The sequence below is a fragment of the Melospiza melodia genome, chromosome 8, assembly GCF_035770615.1.
Source record: "Melospiza melodia melodia isolate bMelMel2 chromosome 8, bMelMel2.pri, whole genome shotgun sequence".
NCBI classification, from domain to species: domain Eukaryota; kingdom Metazoa; phylum Chordata; class Aves; order Passeriformes; family Passerellidae; genus Melospiza; species Melospiza melodia.
Genome location: NC_086201.1, coordinates 29,536,523 through 29,554,245, shown reverse-complemented (window position 1 = coordinate 29,554,245; position 17,723 = coordinate 29,536,523). Strand labels below are relative to the sequence as shown.

General features: G+C 49.1%; 1 protein-coding gene across 1 annotated transcript in view; it reads right to left on the bottom strand.

The window, feature by feature from the left end:
- Positions 1-11,663, bottom strand: part of TMEFF2 (transmembrane protein with EGF like and two follistatin like domains 2) — a 125,301-nt gene extending 113,638 nt beyond the window's left edge. Inside the window, exons 1-4 of the mRNA XM_063162488.1 lie at positions 11,414-11,663; positions 9,943-10,052; positions 4,026-4,155; positions 1,257-1,283 (exon numbers count right to left, since the gene is read on the bottom strand). Of these exons, the coding sequence (XP_063018558.1) occupies positions 1,257-1,283; positions 4,026-4,155; positions 9,943-10,052; positions 11,414-11,594 (448 nt within the window). The 5' untranslated portion in view covers positions 11,595-11,663. The remainder of the gene's footprint in view (positions 1-1,256; positions 1,284-4,025; positions 4,156-9,942; positions 10,053-11,413) is intronic.
- Between the last annotated feature and the right edge of the window lie 6,060 nt (positions 11,664-17,723).

Below are 17,723 nucleotides of genomic sequence, written 5' to 3'. Positions count from 1 at the left end.
ATAGTAGATTTCTAGTAAGCACTGAACATGGTATTTTTCTGGTATAATGGTTTAAAAAGAATCTAAAAGAACGTTAGAGTAAAATAGGAATAGGTGGAAAAACTAGCAGTATTTCACATTGCAGTTTTTGGGGAGCCATATTTGAAGCATCTTGAAGTGCCCTGAGTTCCAGAAAGCAGCCTGAGTGTGATGTCAGAAAATCAGACCCTTGAAGTGCCTCATGCTCATGTTGTTGGACACCTCACAGGTAAAATAATACCTTCCATACACACTGCACTCACTGATTCCTGGTTACCAAAATCAAACAAGGAATAGGGGGTACTTTGCCAAGCAACATGATTGTATTTGAAAAACCTGAATCCATCCAGGAGTAGCCATAAAACCAGGTCTGAGCCCAGCCCTGCTCTCTGTGTCACACCAAAAGCTGGTCCAGCTCCTGGTGGCTGCCCCAGCAGCCTTGCCCCTGATGCTGGCCTTGCCCTTCCCTGCCAGGGGAACTCTCCAGGACAGCCTTCCCCAGCTACCCACACTAGCCCTGACCCCCAGAGAAGGACCTACCAGCCCCAAAATCACACTCCTACCCCAAGGCAGGGCACTACCCAAACCCAACACTTATATTGCCAAGGACTGATGTCAGACAAGCTAATCCATCATGACTGCACCAAGAAATAAGGGGAAAAAACCCAAAATCCAATAAAACAAGCCCCTACTCAAATGCTAGTTTGCCTACATTTTACAGTATCCCCATATGCCACAAAGGGCTCAGGCTATTTTCGCGTTCTGTTTTGCTGTTGCTGTTCTTATCAAAACACATTGTTCTTTCCCTGTGACATTTCTTCATATCTTTGAAAGAATGCTCTCTTCTACCACAAAATATTTGGCTTGAATCCTCCAGTGAGGAGGAGCCAAGGGTTTGGCTCATGTTTTAAAAACAAAAGAAATATTATCCTAAACATAAAACAAATGAGTGCAACTGTAACAGTAGATGGAGATAGAGCTCCTAGCACAACCTATGAATAATTCCAAGTCCTATTAGAAGTAACACAGCTTTCTGAATTTCCCTAGAAAACAGCATGTCATGATTAGGTTCCAGCTTGACTGAAATGCATAATACCACTTTTTTCAAAGACAGAGCTGAACAAAAGACAGTATGTAGTGCAACAACTTAGATTGCAAAGTGTATCCACTTACAATCTGAAATTGTGGAAGACACTGTGTGCACACATAAGAACAAGATAATAAAAGAGGGCTCTTACCTCCGTCCCCAGATCCTGAGCCAGCATCTGAGAAAAGAACAGAAAGGAATTTATATTCATGTGCTCCAGTATGTGCTGGGAGCATGCAAAGCAAGGCTTCAGTGAAGCGCACTACAGTGTACCTTGCCTTTGATGGCATCCCTGGGTAAATTATTGAGATCTAATCTGAATGTAATTCACTCAAGCCATCTTTCTCGTGTCTCTGGTTTTTTTTCTTTAAAGTCTCTCTATCAGATGAAAATAAAATAAGCCACAGAATAATGCAATGCCTTTAGAAGTCTCTACCTCGTTTTCTTGTACTTAGACTGATAAATCTTTGTTCCCAACAGCAGTAAAAAGTTACTCCAGTTGGTCACTACTAAATCCTCACCGGGGAGAAATTTTAAACCCATTTGTAAATTTGTATCATTATCTTTAGGAAACAGGACATCTCATTAAATTCTAACTAGTTGGAATAAATCATTACTTTACTATTATTCAAAGTCTTCAGATAAATTATTAAAGTGCCATTTTTCTCAAGGTTGTTCCTGAGTTTCAAAACTGAGTGCTTTCTTTTTCCTCTACTTGACATTTTGTTGCCTGGAATGATGAGAGTCACAAATTTAGAAAGTGCAACATCACAAAACTGCCAAGCCCAGAGCTGCAGTAAGAAACTTTCTAAGCAAGGCAAAGCACGGAAATGCACGCACACAGGGCTACCAAAAATAATGCCTAGGAGGAGTTTCTTCTGCAGGGAAGGGAGGGAGGCTGCCATCCTATCCTTCCCCTTGGTGGAACAGTCACGCAATTATCAGCATCAAGATGAACAGAAAGAGTTTGGAATAGTTGCTTTGGGATCAAAGCACCCTGGCAACTGTTAGATCTCATTCACTGACAGGGAGGTCTGGTGGATCTGAACTTGCACATGCCATCGCTGCTCAAAACTAAGAAAGAAAAGGAAAATCTTTGCTAAATAACTGGTTGCAAGAATTGCTTCAAATGGTAGATTTATTCAGCAAGGCTGCAAAGGACAGCTGCGAAAGGTGGCTGAAAAAGGGAACAGAAATAACAGTGTTTTCCCAGTGACCATGTCCTAAATTCTCCCGATCTGATCCTTTGTTCCTGATGCTCTTTCCCAAATGAGCTACTGAGGAAAGAGGAAAGAAAGGTGTGCACCACAGTGCCCCCATGGCTCTGGGAAGCTTTGCTTGTCCGGGTGTGCCCCATGTCCCCAGCACACAAAAAGAGAGGAGCAGCTCCTGCCACAGTGAGCTCCCGCGGTACCTGGCTCTCTGCACAAAAGGACTTGGTGTCCCTCCTTCTCCTCTGCCCTGCAGGGCCCACCAGGCAGGGCCAGAAGGGTGCTCACTGACACTTCCCCCAAAGCCCAGGTCCCTGCTGGGGGCTCTTCAGCACCCTCTCTCTCTGCCCCATCCCATTGGGAAAACCTAAGGAAAATGGCTGTTCCCTTCTCCACTGAGCTCCTCCTTGGGAAAAGGAAAAAGAGACCAAAGACCTTGAGCAAGACCTCAGGAAAATATCTTCTCTTCCTTCTCTTCTGTTTCTGAAATCCACAATGTGTTTCAAAGAGAACTGCCAACACAGTCATTGCCAGCAGGCAAATAAGTTTTAGAAAAGTTGTAGTAATGTGCTGAAATTATCTCTTTAATCAAAAAGTTTGAACCAAAAAGACCGGTTGCTGTGCTGAGAGAATTTCCTAAGTTGAACAAATCCTACATCACAGTAGGTTTTGTCAGCCCAAGCTCCATTTAATACCAATTTATGGACAAAAAAATTGCAGCATATGTTTTTTTCTTCTGGAAAATTGTCAGGTAACAGCTTCAGAGAAGAACAACATTTCCAGAGAAAGGAGTTTATTTTCTCTCAGGTGTATGAAACATGAAATTACAGCACTGAAAAAAGTTTGTCTAATGTACTTTTTATTGACTCCTCCATCCTCAGCCAAGAAAAAATTCTGCTTTAAGTTTAAAGAACTCTCTCAAGAACAAAGGCTTACTCCTGCTCTTTTCAAGTTAACTTCACTGCCCACCTCTAACAGATACCGAGCACGAAAGAAAAACATCAAGAACTCCTGCACATAAGCAACTGGGTTTTCCTGGCAGATTTTGCTCATTCACCTTTCTGGCTGTTTTCATACAAGCTGAGATATAAACAGCTCACAAGGCTCAGAGTTGAGCAAAGCTGTCTCACATGCCATTCAGTTTCCTCAAGCCCAGAACAAAACACCTGTGGCACAGACCTGCTCATTATGTGTGCTTTGGACTAAATCCTCAGCTGGTATAAATTGGCAGGACTCATTACAGGCAGTGCTCTGTTGAATCATACCAGCTGAGGATCTGGCCCTACAAGGATAAGGAAAAACCTAAGGAACTGGATTGCAGGCAATAATGCTCCAGCTCTCTCTCTCTCCAGATTATGGAGAGGTTTGTGGTAATCCAGATGCCCATTTATCAGACATCTGCTCACTTAATCTGCTACCAGTTCACTTGTCCTAGCAGCTCAGAAGTGTAGGCAGGGCACAGGATGATCAGGAGCACAAGACACAAATTAAAAAACAAATCTACTTCTCTGCTGAACTCTTCCAAACAGTGCCAGGGGTACAGTGCATCGGGAACTGTGAGCTTATAGTAAGTACTTAAAAGGAAAGGATGGCAGCAAATTTTCACGCCCCCCAAAAAATTAACCAGCAATGAATTCAAAGCAAGAATGCAAATGGTTCTTGCCATTTTCCTGGGGGCATGGCAGGCAGGCTGGGTGAGTTATACCTACCAGTGGCACACGATCCCTCGGACACCAGCAGGATTTCACTCTGCTGCTTGCAGGCAGCCTGTTTCAAGTAGCATTCGTTCTGGTAGGTGTCACCATTGGAGCCGCACACGGGCACGTAGTCATTGTTGCACTGATGGGAAGGGACAGAGAGCAGCAGCGTTAGTCACATGAGCACAGGGGACACAGCACCCATTGGGGTGCCCCCACACACACCCCCTGCTCCCTGCCAGCATTAAAAGCCTGGGAAAACAACAGAGAGGGACACTGACAATCCTCTCTCACCTTTACAGCTACTGGGGAGAGGGAGGGGTACTTAAAAAAAAAACCAAAACAGATTTGAAGAGATTAGGGGAAAGGTAATCTTGAATGGGTGAAGTGTTTAGTAAGTGCCCCAGAGAGGTCTCTGACTGCCAGCAGGAGCAGGGGGCATTCCCAGGGAAGGAATATAGGCAAGGCAAATGACTCCTCACATCTGCAACCACAGCTGCTGTGTTTCCATTGGATGGCTCCAGACAAACAGTAATGAGCAGGCTCTCTCTTCCCCTCCTCCTGCACACACCCCTGCAGTGCTACGGAGGTCTGCACACACAAGTGTGTGTCTGACTGTTCAAGCACTGACTGGCAGAGGGAAATTATTTGAGACACCAACGATCCAAGCCCACCCCTCTTTCTGCACAGACACTTCAGATGCTGGCAGGCTGCAGCTGGGATGCTCCACGAAGGTCCAAGCCCTCCCCACGGTGGCCAGTGGGCAGGAGCAGCAGCCCTGCAGTGAGCCCAGCCAGTGCAGAAGTTTCTCACACCACACACCCCTGCTTTGGCTCAGACACTCCTGCTGAGCTCTGCCTGATTTCCTGTCCCGCTGGAAGACAGTTTTGCCCCTTCTCGTTCATTTAAAAAAGATAATCATTTCATTTGAGACTGAAAATTGGGCAACCTACGGGGTGCAGTTATCACAAGATAATCATGCTTGGAGGCTTAGAAATACTTGGATGTGCCCAGTACATGGCAATTATACCAGGGATATGATTATCTCGTGATTACCCTACTCCTGGTATGCCTCATTGTTTAATTAGAACAAATGGAATGATCACAATTATTATTTACAAATGCTCACCTCTGCCTAAATCCAAGTAAAAATTTAGAAGAAATCATACATCCTATTTAGCTGTATCGTGCCATTATGTGTCTGAGGTGTGTTTGTTGGGCACAATGTAACACGCAGAACTGAAATATCAGGGATATTAACATCAAAAATGCTTTAAACTGAATGACTACAGAAGTGATTAACACAAACAATTGCATAGATTGCATTAATTGCAGGCCTCCACACAGAGCAGCTGCCAAGAAATTATTCATAGTTGGTCAGAGTGACATTTTGATTGGGCCAAAACAAATGACATTTTCCTTTTGCATTGTATTCTCTTCAATCTTCCCAAGATGTTGTCCACCCCCAGCGCCCTCTTCCCACAGCACAAGGAAGAAAAACAGCAGCCACAACAGTAGAAACCCTCTCCTTCTGCTCCTCACGAAGGATTCCTCCATGCAGAGATTTTAAACTGTTGATTAAAAATGTTTCTAGGCTATTTTCACCATTATGTTCCAAATCTGAGCAACGTTTCAAGCCTAAAATGCCAACTTCATCCAGAAGCTCAACAGCAATTGCTAGAGGCTGATCTGGAATACATAACCAGGACAATTAGCACAATCGTGCATATTTTTTAAAGCATGAAGCATCAAATCATGCTTGCCTTAGGTGTAATATCTGCTTGTCACCAAAGGATTTGTGAGGAATTTGGCCTGGAGTATCTCAACAGGCTTTCTTACATGTAAAAACAAGGTTGGATTCTTTGCCCAAGAAACAGAGAGGCAACTTTTCTGCCCGAGAAACACAAAGGCAACTCCTCTGCTGCTTTCACCCAGAGCAAGGGATGATCTTTGACACGGACTCAGCTGCAGATCTGAAAGGGCAGACAGCCCCACATAAATGCTGAGATCCCAATCCACACAGAGGAGTGCTATGAGCTAGGCTGCAACTTCCTCCAAAGGTTGGCCAATTTTAAAATGCATTTAAGAGACATCAGGATCCCAGGAAGCATTAGTCCACTATTCCCACCAGCACCTTTGGAAAACTAGGATTCAGATGGGAAAGGCACAAGGAGCAAAGGGAGAACTATCTTCCATATGGATCCTGCCTTGGCTCTGAGCTGGAAACTGTAATGTAAGTTACCCAGGAAAGAAAACAGGGCCACCAATGAGAGGGCTGTGATGTTGGTCACCAGGCAGTTCCTAACCCACTAGAGCCAGACTCCTGTGTTTGCCCATGCTGAATCCTGTGCTCATAGCTCATCACAATCACAAAATACCTCCTGCTAGTGCTGGAGAATATCACATGTTGAATGTCAGTCTAGTGACATATTTTTGTCACTGGTTTAGAGCTCACTAGATCAGGCCCTAGATGTAGGAATGATCATTCATCCCCAGGTAAGGACTGAGCAAGCCCTCAGGGAAATCCATGTTAAAACTCCCACTAAACCCAGCAGCACAATGCCATACTGTTCACTTCTCTCTCACATGCCAGTTTTTAACATACAGCTGTAGAGCAGGGAAATGGACTCATGCAACTCCATCATGTGCCAGTCAAAGGCTGCCATCCTCAGCATCAGCAGCCTTCAGTGCCCATTGTCACAGCCAGGGACAAACCATCTTTGGGAGCCTTTGGATCACTGCTGTGCACTGAAAGCAGGTGGTTTGTTTCCTAAAGGTAATTGTAACCTGTGGAACTCCTCCTCCTGGTAACACTGTTAAAAGCTTGACCTTCTCCTACTTTCATGGATCAACTACTCCCAAAATGCCGCCCACATCTTGAACCCAGCAGCACAAAAATACATTCTAGAAATATAACAAAGCTGGAAGTTGGACAGGTGATGTCCAACAGGTCATCAGGACAGGTGATGCTGCAGCTCCACAAACACTGAAGCACGTGGAAGACTCGACATGCATGAAAACAGGAGTCCTTCCTCCCATAAAAACCAGTGACTGTCCACTGGCTTGGTGACTCAAGAGGAAAGACACTGATGGAAATATCCAGTATATTTTTGATACTTCCATGAAATGTCAGAGGGAAGAGCCCAGCTGCCAGACCTATGGCTTTGGGCAAACAGGTACAGACCCAACAAGCCATGTCTCCAAGCTCCTGCCTGCTGGCACAGCTCTACAGCCCTTCTGTTGGACCCACTGAGTCTGAGGAAAGGAAGGGTTGGTGGTTTCCCACATGCTCAGCCCTCCTGCAGGAGCCAGCACTGTCCTGGAGCCTTCCCTCCCTGCCAGCACCAAAGTCTGGGCTTGTCCTGCACAGGGACTCTGCATCTCCTGATCAGAGCGGGACACAGTGTTTTTCAATAAAATACATGTCTCACTGAGAGTTGTCACAGTAGGCTGTGACAATGGGAACCAGCCAATATGAACCTCTCTCTCAGTGCTTGCCCGCTGGCTCTCCACGGTTGGAAGCCTAACTTGGATGTTCCAGAGCAGTCTGATCATATTCATCCTTTCAAATAAAAATAAATTCATTTTAACTCCACTTGGGCAGATATGAAGCATCTGTAATTCTGGTTTGAACAAACCTAAACAAAGACTGCAGAAGCCCTGCTCTCCACTTCCATGCTCTCAGCCCCTCAATACACAGGCTGGTCAGCCCAGAACTTTTCATCAGTACTAAGGCAAAATGAGCTCTCTATCCTTGTCTATTCTCTCAAATTCATGAAGAAGACACAAAACACACTTACAGCGATGAGGAGCCTGCTACTGATGTGCTCATTATCACCTCAGAGAGCTGTCACTGAAATGGGAGCCCTGGATTCTGTTTGGGGTCCCCGTTACTTGTGACATAAGTTACCTGGCCAGCTCTGCCTCACTTAGCCAGCCTCAGACACCACACTAGAAATTAATTTTCTACTCCAGTGGCATATCCTTTTGGCTTGTCACAGTGTCCACTGATGTTACAAGAGCAGCTAACATCCCCCCAAGCTCTGCCTGTATCAAAGCGCTGTGTTTCGCTACAGAAGCCCCCGGCACCACAGCCCTTGGCAGCGCTGGCACAGCATCAGCCACAGGTAATCTGCCCTCCAAGGTCACAGTCAGCCTGCAGCTCCACACAGGGCTCACTGCAAACAAAGAGCTCTGAGGTTTACAGGGCCTGATCCAAAGGCCACTGAAACCAAAGACTGCTGTTGATTTCAACCCATTTCCTAGTGATCAGCCCACAATTGCCCAACTCATTATTTTGATGTTATTTACATATTCATATACCAATTGCCTGATTTCCTTAAATCTGTTTCAACTGCCCCCTACAGAACTGCTAAACCCAGGATACTTAGACTGTTCACCTCTCAAAGAGGGGACCACACAGCCTGGAGAAGTTTACCTTCCTCCATTTACCCCAAATCACCAGGCATTAGCACCCTGACTTGGGAAAACAGCGCTCCCAACGCCTTCTTCCCTGCGAATGGCAACATCGGAATTTGCACCCTCCAGGCTATGAGTTCACTGCTTTATTCCAAATGGCAACACCAAACAGGGACCAAAGACAAGACCCAAGCATCCTCAGTGGCTGCTCTAAGCTCCTGATACTCAGTGCACAACATCTGCCCTGGCTCACCAGCAGGCAATGGGACAAGTCACAGACATTTTACTGCCTTACAGATTTTTCTTGGAAAGATAAAACAGACCAGACCACAACCCGTGTATCACTGCATATGCTGAGCCAAGGCAAATGCTCAAAACACCATTCTCACGCTGAATATTTGATTGCATGCAAACTCCAAATGTAATAAAAGACTCCCACAGTCAATATGAATTCCCTTCCAACATGGGAAACACAAGCATTTAAGAACTACTGTCTCGCTCTCATTACAGAAAATTCCTTGCTTGTTTAAAATGAAGGAAGTTATCCCTTGGGTTTTATCTCCAAAGGCACGTTTGTCTATAGAAATATAAACTATAGTTGCGATGCTTTAACATGAATAGTCTATGAAAGCTCAATATTAACATAGTCTTTACAGATGTGCCCAGTTTGAGCTGTGCACTATTTGGCCTGCTCTACTGTAAACACTCAAATCAGCATTGTAAGTTTCACAACTTCACCAATCCACATTAAAATGCAGAAAAACATTGGGGCATAAACACACATACAACCCTGGTCTGGTACATGCTTTAAACTCCTTTAATTTGTGCAGTTTCTATTCAGGTCATTATTTAAAGACCAGCTGTTCTGCGAGTTAGCTAAAACATTAAGTGGAATCCTTCATAATGAAATCATCTGACTTTGAGAAGGGCTGAGGTTTAGATGTAGCTGAGAGAGGAAGAGAGAAGAAATAGAAGGAAAACCCCTTACTACTCAGTAATAGCTCTCCTAAAACTATATAAAACCTAAAGGAAGTTCATCATTTTGGAACAGAGGGATTGCTCCTTAATCTGATCAGCTGGGCAGATAAACAGGCAGAAGCATTGTCACTATGCAGCCCTTCCTGAAAATATTGCATAAGCACATTACAGATCCATTTCTTTAACTAGATCAGAACTCCGAATACAATAAGCCATGATCTGTATCAGAAATGAATTTAGAAAGGACTCTAAATCCTCATTAAAAGGGCAGGGATGAAAAATCAGAAATGCACAACCTGAAACTGCAGACCCAAAGGGACATTTAAAGCCACAGCATCTGCATTTTCCCAGAGAAACTTATGTCTTCTTGACACCAGTTGGTTCTCCTGCCAGCTTTTATACACACAGCCTGGTTTGCCCTCTAACTTCTCTGCACATAGAGAAATAAATTGCCAAGTGATAGGTTATAAAGGCAGATCCTTGATTTGTATTCTCATTAGTGAATTAGAGAACGAAATATCAATCTTCTTACCTTGAACTGACAGACACAAGTCACACTGTCTCCAATCCTTAAACACTCCCCATCAAATTTACAGGTATTGGTGTCGCAGAGAAAGAGATCATTTTCTCTGTCATCGTAACCTCAAATGTAAAGAGAGGAAAAAAGAAGTCAGCTTTGGTCTAGCAAGAAGAACAATATGGGATGATTGCATTTTAGTGCACACAGCACAGTAACCTTGTTGATGAAATTGACAGAGTCCAGATCTCCTTTTGTCCTTCCCTGTCCTCAGCTTTTCACTTTTCCTCTTGTTTCTCCCTCGGTGTTTCTCTCAGTTCTTATTCCCCACTACCTCACACACTTTTTTTTCCCATTTCACGGACTCGGTTTCCTCAAAAGTCACCCGGTAATTATGCTATTTCATGGCTCTGGGTTGGAAATGTCATCAACTTATCCCCATCCGATCACAAATCTGTTGGACAAAAGTCCAAATCGGAATTTCTCCAGCCCATGACACAACAAAGCCCCCAATAATAAAGACAAACAGGCTGTGTGTTTTCTGTGATGGTCTGCCTGATCCCAATGAAGATTGATGACCTCTAAGTTAACAGGAGAAGTGCCAGGTTCCCCACGAGCCGCTGAGTGAACCGAGCTCTTTGCCTTCATATTCTCCAGGAAAAACCAACAGATCTGACTGAACATTCAGTTCACGAATACAAGCATGAATTTCAGATTTCGCTAGCTGACTTCCCACTCCAACAGCGAGTGGCAAGACACTAAGCAAAACAGCTATATCAGACTCCAAACCCATTAAGATCTGAATCCATTGATTTTTTTAAGAAACATCCGACCGCTCTTAACCGTATCGCTATATGTTTAAAACGAAGAGCTCACAGCGCAAATTCCCCCCGATCTAACACGTCATGTGCGATCCACGCAGTACCCCAAATAACGCTCTTCCCCTTAGAAGGCTACCACAGTCTAATTCCCGAATTATTTGCGGTATCGGAGAAGGACCGGCTGCTGACCAGCATAGGAAACCCGTTACAAAGGTCAGCCCGACTTTAAGGCTCGGGCAGCGGGTTCCCGGTGTGGCTGCCCCGATCCGCTCTCCGCTGGGTGCGCACGGCAGCAGCCGCCCGCAGGATGCGCACACGCGGCCCCGGCTCCCGCAGCCGCCGCGAGTGCCCCGTTCCAGCGCGGAGCCGCGCTCGGCGGGGCCGGGGCTCTCTCTCTGTGCCCGGCGAGCCTCCCACACGGGCGGAGGGCGCGGCTGCCGCGCCCGGCACCGCGGAGTGAGGGGCAAGCGGGGCCCCGGGGGCTGCGATCGCACCGGGAGCGGCGGCGAGCCCCGACGCCCGGCACTTTTAGCCTTCGCTGTTCCCGTGCGTTCAACGGGACGCGGCATCACCCTCTGAAGTTGCATCCCCCGGGCTCGTCCGCGCAACTCCGAGCGCCCGGCGGGGCACGGCGGGGCCCGGGCGCGGGGCGCTCCGGTGCTTACCGGAGCAGTTCCAGCCGGTGGGCGTCTGGCAGTCGCTTAAGGAGGTAGGGAAGGCCGCCAGCTTGTCGGGGCGGGCGAGGACGAGCAGCACGGCGGGCAGCAGCAGCCAGCAGCAGCAGTCGCAGAGCGTCCAGCCGCCGCCGCCGCACTGCCGGGGCGGGGAGGGCTCCCAGGGCACCATGACTTCCTAACTCAACTCTCCGGCAGCGGCGTGCCCCCCGGGCGGCGCGGCGGGCGGCAGGGACGGGCGGCGGGGCCGCTGGGCATCCCGGGGCCCCGGCCGGCGGCGGCAGCGGGTCAGCGAGCGGCGGCCGGGCGCTACGCTGGGGCGAGCGGCGGAGCCCGGCGGGGCGGCGCGGGGGTGCGGGCGGCGGCGGGGCGGGGAGCAGCTGCCATAGGGGCCGGGCGGCGGGGAGCGGGGGGAGGGCGCGGAGGGGCCGCCGCCGCGCAGCCGCCGCCGCCGCCGCCTGCCCCGCTCTGCCGCCCGCATCCCTCTGCGCGGGGGAAGCAGCAGGTCCCGGCCCGCCGCGTCACGTGCGCCGCCGCGCCGCCCCCATTGGCCGAGCGGGATGCGGGGCCCGGCGGGCGGGGCCGGCGGAGCCGCTGCGCCCCGCGGCAGCGCCCGGGGCAGGGCAGGGCCGGGCAGCGCCGGCGGCGGCGACAGCGCGGGGACAGCGCGGGCAGCGGGCGGCGCTCCGCACCCCTGCGCCCGGGCCGCCGTCCCGCCGGCTGCGGGGATGCCCCGGCCCCGACGGGGCGCGGGCCGGGCAGCTCCGCGCCTCTCCGCGCCCAGACATGTGCGCGCACCGCCCCGGCCGGCGCCGAGCCGCAGGTGGCAAGCGCGCCCGCGGGCAGGGACATCCGTGACACCCTCCGGGCACACGCACCGCACACGCCCGGGCGCTGCTGAAGTTGCCAACGGCGCGCCCGGGTGTCCGTGTTTAATCACGCGCGGCTGCGACGTTTGATAAATAAAACACCGTCACGGCTGTAGGGTCTGGAGCGGGCACAGGGCCGGAGAGGTGACGAAGGGAAAGAACGAGCACTGCGGGGAAAGCAGGGAGAAGAGAGAGAGGAAAGATCTTGCCCAGCCTCGGCAGGCAGCGGCCAAGGTCTTCTCGGGCTGCGGCACCATCCCACTATCCCCGCGACGGAGCCGGAGGAAAATGCACCATCACTCTAGCACAGAGGGCTGCTCGGGCCCCCACACCTAAGGCACGCAAGCGGAGCGCAGCCCCGGAGCAGCATCCCGCCGCCTCCAGCCGGCGATGTGCCACGGGGCTGCGGGAGCCGCCTCCCCCGCTGCGCCCTGCGCCGCCGATCCTCCTCCCTCCTCCCATCTGGGGCTTCGGTTTTAGCAGCCGGTTGCCAGGACGGTCGGGGGCACTCCGCTCGCTCCCCCGGCGGCGGGAGCACGGCAGCGGTGCTCCCCTCCCCTCACCGTGCTGCGCTGGGAGCCGCCGGCCCCGCCGCAGGGCTCGGGGCTGCCCAACTTGGCCTCCGCCGGCGCTCGGAGCCCGGGCGCAGCCAAGCCGGCAGGCACCCGCCAGGTAAAGCGGACCCCCGGACACCCCCGGACCCCCACCGGCGCTTAACGTGCTGCCGGCGGGATGGAGCGGCAGGAGGCTTGGGCGACAAGGGCGCCTTAGACTGGAGAATAATAAAAAAAGATCGGATCGATTTCTGCAGATGGCAGCAGGGAAGCGCTTTCTAAACACGGGCGCTGGACCCCGTGCCGGTGGGAGCCGCCGGCGGAGCAGCCGGGCCGGGCGGGAGCGGGGCTCTGTGCGGATGCCGGGCGTTCGGCAGGCGGGCTGGGCTGGGCTGGGCTGGGCTGGGCTGGGCTGGGCTGGGCTGGGCTGGGCTGGGCTGGGCTGGCCCTGCCCCTCGTCCGCCCCCTCCTCCGCCCGCATCCCCGAGAGCTCCGGCACCGCACGGGCGCTGCGGGAGCGGGCGCTGCAGGCGGCAGTGGGGTACGGCTCCTCTGGGCCTGAGACCCCCGAGTGTGTGCCAGGAGACCCTGCTGGAAGTTTGCTGTTCCCCAAAGTATGACCTCCTTTTCGACCCCTAAACTGACAGTCCACACAAATCCTTACACCGGTATTACTGCTTGTTATCCCTTCATACAGGGGCACGGTATGCGGGAGCCAAGGAATACTTCACGCTCAGTTAATCCCCATCTAGCTTCTCCCTAAGCTCTAAGGCAGGTTTTCTTCTGGCTCCTTTCTCCCCTGTACATCTGTGTCTGCTCCCTGCTCTGCCCACCTGCTGCTATCTGTATTGACCTCTCCTGCCCACCTGTACTCCAGAAGCCTTTGCTACAATTAAAGGGTATCAATTTGCACATTCCAATATGTTCTAAAGCTCTGATGAAGACCCACACAAATCCGTGCCTACAGTTTCCTATTTACTAATCAAGATCTAAGCAGAAAGAAAATACTAATTTTTTACTGCCTGCTAGTGGTTGTACTGAATCTTATCGTTCATCTTCTGTGGGCTTACAGAGCATCTGCCAGCTGAGCACCTGGTGCCAGATCAATTTTTTTCCTTTCTTTTATCTCTTTTCATGGCTTTTTCATGTCATTCAGTTATTTCACACTCTAGCACGTTCCTTTTATTCCCCCGTCCCCTCTTCCTTTTTGTTTAAACTTTCTTCTTTTTTCCCCCTCCTATTCATTATTGCTTGTTAAAACTCAGCTCTCTGCTTGACATATCACTGAGGTGGTTAAAAATCAAAAATGTCCTGGCTGGCCACAGGTACCACAGTCATACAGCCTCACCAGGGGAATGTCCTCCTCTCCCTCCCTATCTTTTTTGCTCCCCCCTTGTTTCTTCTCCCCACTTCCCTGGTTCTTCTGTGTGGTCTCACTGCTCTCCATTCCCCGGGTTGCAATTAGCAGAGCCTGCAGTTTCTATTCCCTTCTTCTTCCACCCCAACCTGCCTTCATTCCCACATAGCTACAGGTCATAAAGGCACTGCTGGCCTCATCTCTGGACCAGTTTAACCAGACCCCATGGGGAAGGAAACTGCCAGGTCAGTCCTTCCCAGACGAGCAGCCAGAGCCTCTGTGACGTGTCCCTCCTGCCACAGTAACTCACGCTCCAGATGATCCCACAAGTGTACCCGGCGTTCACAGAGTCCCATTAAATCCAGCAGCAGAGCCCGGCTCTGGCCCCTGCTGTCCCCAGAGTGTCGTATAACACCGCAGGCACCGAGCTGCAGGCTCACCGTGTGACTAACAATTACCCTGCTGCGTTTTCAGCCACTCACACAACAGGCACTGCCTGGGGACATGAGGAAGCCCCTCTCTTTGTATACTGGTTCTCAGGCTTTGGGATGTCCAAGTTCCACCAGAGGTCCTGTAATTGCCACAACATGACGAAACTGTGCCCTTCAGACACTTTCGGGTTCAATCTCCTTATGGCACCGTAGAACACTTTTTAATCTGACCAGCACTGGTATCTTCCTTAAAAAGATTTGCTTGTTGATATGAAAACTCTACTTATAAAAACATTTTGTTAAGATAAAAAAATATATCTGTCTGCTCCAAAAGGGATGGCTAGACCCACAAGCCCCTTTTCTCAATTATGCTCTCCAGCAATTTCTTTTGAATTGTAGAGACTGAGATACAATCATTTTTTCATGTAGTTCCTAGCTCCAAAGCATTCTACCCTCTTAATGCGACACTGCACACACAATCTCTCAGCAACACATTATTCCCAGCTATACTTCAACACTTAGGCTAGTTGACATCTACAGTCTTGTACTCCCTGATGTGCCCATCCCATCTCACCACTGCACAAAAGCTACTACTTGTAAACCACGCAGGCAGCGCCAGGCTGGTGTGAGGTACAAATTGCAACCAGCATCTCCTCCCTGGAACACTGAGGTCATGCTACTGAGCCACCAGTGGGGTTCCTTGTGGCTGCATGTTTGACTCTAATGCCAGATGAGCAGCAAAAATAATCACAACCGTCTTGGAAGAGCCCTTCTTGTACATGATGCAGGCAGACTACATCTCAAGTATTAAACCCACCTCTCGTAGAGCTTTTTTGAGGCCTGCACAGTTTTGAGATGCTCATGCTACAAGGAACAGGCTGATGAGTGTGTTCCAGGGTAGCTGATACCGATGCAGATTTATCCAATCCACGTGGCCATGCCATGTGTACCTGTGCTCAGAACAAGCAGCTGTTGGAGGTGTAGCAGGCCCTCAAAGCGAGGGCAGGGTGGCTCCTGGCTGTGCACTGCACTCCTTGAGCTGGGACTGGGCAGCAGCAGCTGGCAGAGGGGGCCTGGGGCCAGACTGCACCTGATCCCAGTCCCACGTAGCCACGTCTGTGAGTAATGCCTTCTGTTGCTGGGCTTGGCCAGCAGACGCTGTACTGGAGAGGAGTTACGCAACCTCAGTTATTCACACTTGTATTATATCTTGGCTCTGCTGCTCTTGGGAGGCTGCAGATTCCAAAAAGTTTCCCAGAACTTGGGAGAAGCCAAATGGTACAGATGAGTGTATCAAAACCTCCTCAGCTACACAAGCTCTGGGTACACAACACCCTTTCTCTTTCCTCTCTGTCTGGGTATGAAGCTATGACTATGAAGCTAACTTCATGGATCCTTATCTTTAAAACACTTTATGTCTCTAAAAATCCTAGGAAGCTAACCTGGGTCAAGAATATCAGTGAAAAAAAGCTTCTTACAGTTCAGCTAATATTCATGAACAATGTTTTCTTTGAGCCTGCCATAGAAGTATGGGCTAACGTTCTACAGCTGCTAAGAACAAATCCCACCAAATTACAAGGGCCATTTGAGTTTGCCTCTTCCCTGTTGCTACCACATCATAGCCTGTTTATGAAACACACATTTACAGAACTGAAAAAACCCCAACCAAACCCCACTCTGCACAATTCTTGAGAGAATGAGAGCTACACGTGTGAGCTACTGCAAGCTACCACCACTTGTCATAGTTCCTAAGGAAAAAAAGGTTACTCTATTTAATTAATCTATTTAACCTAGAAGAGATTTGCCCAAACATGGTCACAGCCAATCCTAAAGAAAATGGAATGTGGGGCTCACCAATTTCCATTGGTAAATCTTCTTCACAAAATGTGGGTCTGATTCAAAAGATCCCACCAGAAAAGGCTTGGAAACCCAGTCGCCAGTGGAAAGACCTAAGGCAGAAGGAAAGGATGTTACCTATTCCAGCAGATGACCAGTGAAGGACACACAACCTGTATGCACTTTCTGTGTATGAAGCTGGAATTTCTCCCCTCACCATGGAAGAACAATGCTTATTTCAGGTCTGTGTATTTTCAGGCCTGGTTTGACCAAAAGTTGGCATACTTAGCCTAGACACGTGTTTCTGTCAGAAGTTTGTGAATCTCTAGCAGATTTTATGATCATCTATTTTTCATGTGTGCAGAAAAAGCACACATGGCTTCACTCAAGTGCACAGGCAGTAGGGAGCTCTTTGCCTACATGCAGTTTTACAGATTTTATACAGCTTTCAGCTAAATCACATATCTCCATGCAAAGTATGCCACTCTTGGATATCACATGGATTTTTAATGCTCTGAGGGATCCTTTGGGTCTATAAACAACAACTAGATTACATTCATCTACATCATGACAGACTTCCCCCCCCTCCTTGCTTGTGAGACAAAATATGGCTCTTGTTCTTCCCTGGAACTAGTATGGAATCCAAGCACAACTCATGTACAGTTATGAGAAAACCCTGCCATATTTTTCATTGTAATTAACTGCTTCGGAGCAAGACTTCTCATGTATAAAGATGAAGAAAGGTCTCAGCTTTGCCTGAAAGACAACTTGCCTTTCAGCAATGTCTCACACTTTGAGTTTTGACTGAAACATTCCACTGCTTTGGTGACCTGTTGTGCCAAAAAAGCTGCCTCGTGTTATGCTTCGCTTTCAGCTGAATTTGCCAGCACATGCCAAGGGACAGAACAAAGTATTGCAATTTACACTGGAACACTATTTTGTGCTGCTCCACACATGAAATTGATGTCAGGAAAAAGTGCACAAAGGGCATGGAAAATGTAAATAAATACTGTGATCCTTTTACCTTCAGTTTTAAATAGATGGATTGAAATGCATGGATCCTAAAGATTTATGAATCCGTTTATAGTCCATTCTGGAGTTTTAACATTTCATGCAGCTTGTAGGAGGGAGTGTATTATTTATAAAAAGTCATGGTTATTCAGCAGTGTTTATTTCTGAAGAGCAACAAAATACCTTCAAGGGGAAGAAGAAATTCATAACTCTGGTTTACTACCAGGGTTAGCCAACTTAAAA